Source organism: Chaetura pelagica, unplaced genomic scaffold, assembly GCF_000747805.2.
Source record: "Chaetura pelagica isolate M959 unplaced genomic scaffold, ChaPel_1.0 scaffold139, whole genome shotgun sequence".
NCBI classification, from domain to species: Eukaryota; Metazoa; Chordata; class Aves; order Apodiformes; family Apodidae; genus Chaetura; species Chaetura pelagica.
The window spans coordinates 6,031,890-6,041,890 of NW_009970717.1; the positions used below are offsets into that span (position 1 = coordinate 6,031,890).

Sequence of the window (10,001 nt, forward strand, 5' to 3'; positions counted from 1 at the left end):
GTCGCGTCCGTGTCTCGTCGTGCCTCGGTTTTCTTCGCCCCGTGCCCGCTGCCTGAGGCCCCCGTCCCATCGGGCAGGCGATAAGGGCCCCGGGTGAGGGCCGGCGTGCCGTCCCGCCTCGGAAGCGCACGCCAGGCCTCGGTCAGTGAGGGGCAACCTCTGAGGGCCTGGGGAAGAGGGACTGTGGGAAGCGCTTTAGGTCGCTGTCGTTGCTGCCCGCTGAAGGCCGAGGTGCTGCGGTGCTCAGGGCTGAGGCCGCCGTTCTGTGAGTCGTGCCTGGGCGCAGCGCTGTGCAGCTGGCGAAGGGGGCCGGCCTCCTGGGCCTTCGGCTGCTTTGACATTCCAGCTTTTCAGGTGTCTTCGCCATGGATGAGACTGTCGCTGAGTATATCCGAAGGACTGTTCTAAAAATCCCGCGGGATGAAATCAAGACGATGCTACAGAAGTGGGGCTTTCTCTCTGAGGAGCAGCTGCAGGCCATCAACTTCCAGCAGATAAAGGAGAGCATTTCTCAGGAAGTTGTGCGGCTTTGCGAGGTAATCCCTTCCCTCGGGGGCTGCCCGGCAGCAACACACGGTGCGTGGGGAAGCGCCATTAAAAAAAGTAACTTATGGAGAAATGAAATTTTCTTTGTCTGTAACACAGCATCAAATGGCAGTTTGCAGTCGGTAAAGCTGAGCTGGCAATGCCATCAGTTTTATCTGTTAAGACTGTAGGATTGACCCTTACTAAGTATGAAAGTACATGTTTTCAGCTCCAAGTTGCACAAGGTGGATAAAAACCTCAGTGTGTTAAGCCTTTAAGAAATGAGTGTAATTCTAAATTGCAAAATAAAGACATTGAGATGTCTACCCATTACATAGTGCTAGTTTAAAACTGTTTCGTTTAGGAAATGATAGCAGTAGTTTATATCTTTTGGACTTTTCAGATTTTTTTGGTAATTTTTCCTTGGGCTGAACTGCTTCCATTCTGCACACTGCAAGCAAAAAAAAAAAAAAAAAAGCCTTCTGCTCTCCTTACATACTCTGATTTTGGTGTATCAGAGTCTTTACTTATAAAATCTTTATATGCCTATATACCATAACCCAGGCAGATGCAGTTATTACTGATATCTCTGAAGTTTTGTAACTTTTTTATCATTCCCTTTGAATTTCATACCCAGAGATTAATTACATGCAGTATAGATCAAACTGCAGGCAAGAAACTGTTCAGTTATTCTTGTAAGAGAGCAAATGTCATGTTTTAAAATAGCATTTGTTTCTGAGACATTCTTACCTGTAACCAGTAATGTTCTAAAATTTTCTTTTAATTTTTTTATAATAATAAGGAGGAACCAAGCATGTTAGGGTTCCTGATGGTGAAAGACTAGTCACTTTTACATAATGTCTTGAAGACCCATTAATTTTACTTTCTAATTGCTTGTACATCATGCAGTATGGCAACTTTCCTTTTGCTGCCTCTACAGAAACACTTAAATCTTGCTCAAGTAGCTTTTATTATTGTCTTCTCAAAACTGTGTTGTGTGCCCATGGGGACCAGGTGTGTGTCTTTGAGGAGAATGTGTGTGCTGTGGGTTTCAGGGCAATGATATTTAATCTATAAATACTGGGATTTTCACTTATTAAACAGTGTGGTAAAGCATTCTGGACCAGCAGTTCACCACACATTGTTATTCCTCTTTCCAGGAAAATTGTGCAGACATCAAGCAAGCAGCTGTCCTAGACATAATCTGTAAGTAAGAAATGAATGCAAATAACATATTTGTATTTTTTCCAAGTAACTTCATTAACACCCTTAACTACACAGCAGTTGCCCTAGTGAGGTCCAGGTGTGTTTGTAAACAAGTTGCATTTCAGATGATTAATCTTATTGGATATGACCCTTCCTTAAAAAAAAATAAAATCAATAGCTCAGGGTCAACAAAAGCAAGCTTGCTTCTTTTGAGGTCTAAAGAGATGTGAACTGTGGTAAGACACATCCAGAACACAATTATAACAGCTGTAAGTGTAGAGAGATGTTTGTCTCCATTATGAACCAAACCCTAAAATCAGTAATATTGTGCTCCAACAGGGAGTGACATAGGCAAAACTATCAGCAAATACTCCAGGTGGAACAGAAGTTAAGTAATTCACAACTTAATCACATAATAGTTTAAATTTTAAGGTTTCTTTTAACAGTCTGCACTTCTTAGTTTGATTTTGAACTGAGTTTCAGTCACTTTAGGTAAAATCCTTTAAACACTGAACCTCAGAGATACCCTTTATCAGTCATTTAACTGAATTAAAAAAGATCTTCCCATCTGTTTTAATAAAAACTATTTTGCTTTGAAGTTTACTATGAGTGGTAGCTTAAGAATGTTGAATAAATTATACTGCATTATCAGCAGTCATCTTTTTTTAAATAACCTGGTCATAAAAGTATTGCAAAAATAATTTGTCCCTTTAATAACTGTCTGATGATACACTCTTACTGAATAATTCCTGTTTTTCTTAGACAACCACATCCACCAAAACAAAAAAGTATGGACTGTTTACCAGATGAACAAAACAGGTAAGATGCCTTTTTTCCTTGCTGTCATCTCATAGTCCTCAGCAACTTACTGCAGTGCTCCCTTTTAGTGTACATTTTAAATACAAAAATAGTCTAGTATGGATTTTTCAATTAAGATTCCCTTCATGTTTTTAGATGTTTTTCAATCAGTTTCTCAAGCAATTATTAGAAATTAATAACTACTAATTAAATATTAACCTTTTGTCTATATAACAATAATTAAGATCAAACTTAATATACAGCTTTTTGTATAAGGCTATGCAACTTCATCTTTTAGACTTAATTTTGTTTCAGCAAAACTAAAAACATCTCTGAACTAGTTCTTGTAAGCATAAGAATTGTTTTGTTTTTTCTTGTGTAACAGGTGAAGAAATGGAATTTTTTGACTTAACAGATTTCAAAAAAAAGTTTAAAAGACACCTTCGATCTGCCTTGAAAAATGTAAGAATAAATCCTTTCTCAATTTGTTACCTATGTTTGGTGTCAATAGATTGTTTTCATAACCTTAATGTGGTAATTTTTTTCTTACAGTCTGCATTAAGAAAATTACATGGAATTGTTAATTTGGGGATGGTAGGAACTGCATGTGAAATAGGAAAGATATACTGCACATCTGCTCTACCAACTTGACAGTTATGCTGGAGTGAAATAAAATGAGTTTGCCTTAAAATCTGACAGGCTTCAAGGAAGGCAATATGTTTGCTTTCTAGCAAACCTTTGCCCTACTTGACTGTACATGTTGCTTAGGTAATTTGGTATTGGTTTGTCCTCTTACCCAATAACAATACACAAAGAAAAAAAAATTGGATCAAAAAGGGGATAGAGGGAATTTGAAGTAGCCAGTAAGCAAAACAAGGAAGGTCAGTTATTGTGACTTAGATTAGTAGCAAAATTATATCCATTTTTTTTTAGTTCTGGTTTTGAAATAGTATTTTGTGATGGCTATGAGAACTTGGCCCTGGTGTTTTATTGTATTATAATAACGGAGAGACTGCTGTCAACAACAAGAAGCAGTTTCTAGACTACAGAAATTATACTAGTAAGGAAAAAAAGGGAAAGAAGGTACTATCATCTCACTTTTTCTAAGCAATATGCCTTGTGTTGCTTTAGCTCAGCGGCTTCATCTAAGCAAGGTAACAAACTGTTTCGGGGTACTTAGCTGTGGCACTACTTGAAGCACAAAGGATTCGCACTGACAACAGCAGAGGCAATAAATACAAATCAAACTAACAGATAATCAGCTGCAGTTCATATAACTATTATAACAAAAGTTTTGCAGTATTTTCATATTTAAAAAAATCTACAAAAACTTTGAGAAGTGGTGTTGGTCCAGCATTTTAAACAGTTGGTGGTCTAAAAGTTTGACTATCTTTGTGGCAGACAAAGGGAGGTGGTGTTTTTTTAAAGGAAGCTTTCCCACTCTAAATTCACCCAGATAGAGTCGAGGTAAAAAGAAGTAACTGAGGAGCAAATCTACAAAGACAGGAAAGGGAATATTCTTCACATATCTGACTGTGTATCATTGAGCAATGATAAATCTTATATTCAGGTCTAAAATCACAAGTTGATCACAAGCTTAGTCTCTCAAAAATGTGACATATTGGAAATATTGTCTCTAGCCCTGAATCTAAATAGACCCTTTTTTGTTGTGTTGTTATTTTCCCAAAAGAGAAAATCAAGGCTTTTGTAATAAGCTGTTTTTATTTTCCCTCTTCAGAAGAAAATGTACATCACAAGAAAAAAAAAAAATCATTTAGATTCCAAAAGGTGATTCTTGGTTTTGTTTGTAAGGTGATTTTTTTTTCCTGTGGAAATGGATTTAAATACAGTCCTGACCACACTTAGTGGGATTTGTTTCTTATTTGAGCAGTGCTGTACTAAATTACGTTTGGGTCTTGTAAACACAGGGTTAAGAGATGATAAAATCTTTCTGGACATGTGAATGCTGGCAAATCAAAGCTTTTCTCTTTCTGTTTAGGTCACCATCAACTTTAGGGAATATGAGGATAATGCAATCTGGATTAGAATTGCCTGGGGAACACCATATACAAAGCCCAACCAGTACAAAGCCTGTTATGCTGTGTACCACTCACAAACTCCCTATGTCTTCGTTTCTACCTCAACATTAAAGAGTAATTTGCCTCTGCTATGCCAGGTACAGACTAAAACTGTGTAGACCCTAATTTCATCCCAGTCATGTAGACCTAGAATTGTTTTAGCGTTTAAGAGGATGGGTAAAGATTTGACACTTAATGTGATCTACTAATTTACATAGGCATTTTTTTCATTTACCTCCTGATAAAAATGGGGAGAAAACCAATCTTTGTGACCTTTGGAATGGTGCTTTGTGAATAAATTCAGGTTACTGGGATTCTTGCTGACCTTGAATTGTTCTTAACCAAGTGTTAGGCAGTGTTCAGTTAAATTGTCTCACTGAAGTTGAAGAATATTACATCAGCACAGTTCAATTCAGTTTATGATCTCATCAGGGAATGCTATTAATTAGTTTTAAAAGATTTTCTGTCAACTTATGATTAGTGTTGGTAGTCTTTCATTTCTTATCTATTTAGCAGATTTCCACACCTAGTATTTTAACTAATTAATATGTTTGTTGAGTTTTTAAAATTATTTCAGCTGATAAGGCTATAGGGTTTATCTAGTTAATCATGTGAATGCTTTTAAATATTAACCGAAGCTTAATAACAATATGTTCAACATTTTTTTAGATGTGAGAATTCTGCTAGTTTAAGGGCAGTTGCTTACCTGAAACAAAATCACATTTAGAAGTACTATAGTTTTTCCAAATTATAGACATAGTGATGGTTACACTGATGTTAAAACAACTTCCATTTTTATTTAAAGGCCCTGGTTGTTGCTTCCAATTACCGTGACATCCGTAAAATGGAGCTTCGAGGCCATTCTTTAAAATCCCTTAAAGATATTGTGTTCAAGAGACATAGCCAGGTGAGCCACTTCACAAGTATATCCTAAGATAAGTCTTGCTCTTTGTTTCAGGCCTAGTTCTCACCCCCTAGCAGGAGGGAAAATTCACCTCTCCCAAGAGACCATCAATTTAAAATAACATTCTACTACTGGGGTGGACGGACTTTCATTAAGGTGACTTTACAATGGGGATGTAATTACTTTGTATCCCACCTAATCATTATTATTGCTATTTCTGATGGTTTAACTCAGTCAAAAACTTGCATGAACAATTCACTCCTAGGATTTTTAGCATAATTTCACTAGGCTTCCTAGACTAGTGAGTTGAAGGCTATTAGAACTTACTCTGCATGTCCATGTCAAACTTGTAAATAGGGGGATGTTCACAAATATAACAGGATGGACATTCTTTTCTCAAAATAAAGCTGGGCTTTCTGACTTCTAGTAGTTGTCAAAAACTGGAAGAACACTGACTTTCAGAATGAGAAGTAGAAAGAAATCTGGAAATTTTGATTGACCTACAGCCTCTAAAAGTGGAAGTGGACTAAACTATTTCTCCTTTTTTTTCTCCCCCTTCTGAAGAACTTCCAGACTTATTGTCCAAGGCCCCTACAAGAAAGGAATGTAGCACCAGAAGGTGGTATGTATATTTTAAATAAAAAGGCAGTTTGCATGTTATTGCAGCTGCCTTCTAAAATGAGATTCTTAATAGGAAATGTAATTGTTACGTTAACACTATATTATCCATCCCTGGTGGGGTGCTGTGATACTGGCTGTCACTAGGAGAGAGAAATATTTCTCCATGACTATCAGTGGAAACAGTTATGAAAATAAACCAGTCCCCAGTATCTCCTATTAGATTTTTTTTTCCCTCTTGGTAAGAATGGAATATATAAATGATGGAGACAAATATCTTTAGAAAAAAAAAGATTATTAATTCTTTAAAATTATTATTTCCAGATTTTCACTGCAGTCATCACCTGATCAGAAAAACTACTGTATCAGCTGACAAAGTTGTCTTTCTGTTTTTTCTTCTCTTCCTTTCTCTACTATTTTTCCCTGTGGCAGATGCAAGGATAATTCAAGAAGACAGAATTGAGAAAGAAAGAATAGAGAGAGTAAATTGGGAGATTTTTGGTGATGGTCCCCAACCAAAACTGGAATTTGCACAATATAAGGTAGTAAAAGCAACAGATTTCCTTTTCTAAATAATTTAAATGTGATGAAAAATCTAGTATTTCTTCAAGCTTTTGGGAGAACATCTTTTAAAATAAAATTAGTTAAATTTGTCTTGAAGAAATAGATTTACATTGAGATGTGGTCAGACTACTAGATCATGTTTTAGTCTTTCAGCCTGGTGAGCTAATAAGCATTTTAAATTGTTCTTGGTATAAGAGTAGACTTAGACCAGCAGTGGGGGAAGCATGAGAAAGAGTTATTTGAAGTAGATACAAAGCTTGTGCTACATATAACACCATAATTTAACTTGGATGATGCACAGATTTTATCTGATGATATTGGAAATTCTGAGAGATACTTTGTTTTACATTGTGACTGAACAAGCTGCTTCTTTCAGCAGAAAATTGTTTACCACATGGTGGCACCCTCTGATTTTATTCAAATATTCCTCCATGTGGTATCATGTTAATATCTGAAATAACGGACAAATAAGATACAGTCTTACTAAATTTTTAATATAATGTTTACATAGTAACATAAGTAAAACAGAGTAATTGCTTCTACTCCGTGGTTGTATCTTGTGTTAACAGCTTGAGACGATGTTTAAAAGTGATCCTAAACTGGATGTTTTGGATAAAAGAGAACCATTCAGATGCCTGGTCAAGTTTTCTAGTCCAGATCTTTTAGAATCACTGAAATCCTTGGCACCAGCAGGTAAGTGTTTCAACTCTGTAAAATGGAGGAAGAATCCACAGTTAAATATTGTCATCTTATATATCCTGCTTATATTTTGCGTAAGGGAGAACATTCACAGTTTGTTTAGAAATACATGGAAACTTAGTAGAATAAGAATATTACCACTACAAAAACTTATGTCTAAATACATAGCAGTTTGCTCTTAGATACTCAAGCTGTATTTTTAGTTTTAGAACAGTTTTGAAAGGTAAATATTGGTTGAATTAAGCTATAATTATCTCTCTCTCTCTCTCTCTAGGTATGGCTGATGCACCACTTTCACCACTACTTACATGTATACCACACAAAGCCAGAAATTATTTCAAAATTAGAGAGAAGAAAGAATTATTTCCAGAAGGCTTTGTAAGCCCTTAATTTGAAACAGATTCATAGAGAAGTATCAAATATTTTATAACTGGTATTAATATAAACCATAATAGCTTAAAAAAAAATACTCTTAAAATATAACTTATTCTTCAATAACCTCAGAAAGTTTTTTTCCAAATGGTGCCTTATTTAAGTTATTTTTTCCACATTTGTCTTTAACAGAAGAGTTAGCCCTTCTCATAAATTATTGCATTATTTGCAAAGATTAAATGGAAATCACAGTTATTTTTAAATTTAAAATATAAAACCTGCCTTTAACTGTATTTTCAGTAATATTTGTGATGTTCAGGCTTAAAGCTACGTTAATACGGCTGCAGCTATTCAGTTTGCTGTCATAACTGGAGATGGTGAAGATATTCTAGGTGGCCTTCTGATTGTGGCTCCAGTTCAGCAGTGAAACAAGATACGTGCCCATTTTGAATGTATGAATAGTCCCATTCTAATAACTGGAGTTACCTGTCTGCAGGTCAGGCATGTTTGTCTTAGACTATTGCATGCCATGGGGAAGAAGAGACTCTTGGGATGTATATGTCAGAGTTTTCCATCCAGCTTTAGTGGGTTTTAATTCAGATAAGAATTTTTGCTGAAAAGTGTTTATTTCCTAAAGTCTTAGGAAACTTAATCTTAGAGGAATAAAAAGAAACAGGCAGTAATTTTCTTCTGAGGAAGCCCATGTTTTAGAATATGTCATTTAGGATTTGACCCTTCTGCAATCAATGTTATCACTTTTTTGTACCTGGGGACTCTTGTGCAGAATCAAAATAGAAACATTTACTAGTACAAACCACAGCTTTGCACTGGAGTTCTTTAGAGCTGGTAATTGTAACTATATAGATATTTTTATGTAACTTCCTGCTTAATTTTTTTTGAGATGGATTTGATCTGAAGATTCACTTAGTGTACAAGTGTTTATTTTTTAATTGTTACCTGGAAACTTTATGTATTTGTGTACATGGCATTTCTGATTCACTTGAGATATGTCAATGTGCAGAGAGTCTTCATAACTTCATGGCATAATGTAAATATCTTGTGAAGTTGTATGGGAATGTTTGTTTTCAAACTTAAGTAAATGTGTAAATTGTCTTCTCATAGAAGTTTGTTTCACCTAACTTAGACATAGCATATAATGATTTTTGGTTTGTTTTGTTTTCAGCATCTCAGTGTAACTTGCACAGAAGAAGTTAGTTTAGGATTATCTGCTAGTGATAGATTTTTAGGACTTCTGCCTCCATGATTTAAATATTAGTTTGCTTAAATATTCAACATGTTAGGAGTCTGAAACAATTCCAGGTTTTTAGTGATAGACAAACTGTATGATGGACATTAAGAGTTGGCTCTAACGCCTCTCCCTCAAACCCTCACAGACCCTTCCAGAAATCAGACCCATTACCATTCCACTATCCATTTCACTCTGTGCAACATTTTCTTCCTAATGCTCTCTCCCAAATAACTTAAATGCCTGAGATTATAATGATTTACCATAAGGGTAACGTTTCAAAATACTCTAAAACACTGAGTACCTGGCCTACTGCCTGTTTCTGCCTCTTGCTTCTGGGAAAGGCAGCCTCCATTCCCGTTTTAACTATGGAAAAGTTGGTCTCTCTGATGGTCAGATACATGTTTCATCTTTAACTTCCAGTACCCAAGGCTATTACAGGAACTACACAGCAGTTCTGGGCCAGCAGGCAGGTATTTATTGCCCACAAGCAGCAGCAGGTGTGCAGGCAAGGACATGGGCTGTGTGATCAGCACCAGGCCCTGGCACACCTGGCACCTACACCCAGCACCCAACTCTTCCCCGGTTCAGGGGCGGCTCAGATCCCTGATGTACTTTTTTTTTTTTTTTCCTCTAAGTGGCCAAGCAACAGCGGGAAAACTCCTGTGTTTTTTGTTTTTGAAAGGGTGAGCCAACATCAGTAAGTAAATGCAAAGTATCCCATTGGAGACAGGGCCTGTCCACCCCGGGGCAGGCAGCGGGGCGAACGCCGGCCCAAGCCCCTTCTTGCACGTTTGTGCAGCTCCTTCTACTCGAGATTTCACACCGTTATTCTGTTTCCTCGCCCTAAAAACCCTCACCGCCCCCTCCCCGGTAGCTAAGGAAGCGGAGGGGCGGGCCCGCGCTCCCGGCCCGCCCCGAGCAGGACGTGAGGTACAGGCCGGGCGGGCCGCGGCTCATTTACATGCACCCTGGGCGCTGCCCCTTGGCT

The 10,001-nt window shown here is 37.1% G+C and overlaps 1 protein-coding gene across 1 annotated transcript; it reads left to right on the forward strand.

The window, feature by feature from the left end:
• The first annotated feature begins 365 nt into the window (after positions 1-365).
• On the forward strand, positions 366-7,782 carry CENPN (centromere protein N). Its single transcript, XM_010006192.1, has 10 exons — positions 366-536; positions 1,686-1,731; positions 2,494-2,550; positions 2,915-2,991; positions 4,529-4,705; positions 5,413-5,514; positions 6,076-6,133; positions 6,562-6,671; positions 7,263-7,386; positions 7,667-7,782. Exons 1-10 carry the CDS (start codon positions 366-368, stop codon positions 7,780-7,782), a joined length of 1,038 nt encoding a protein of 345 aa, XP_010004494.1.
• The last annotated feature ends 2,219 nt before the right edge of the window (positions 7,783-10,001 follow it).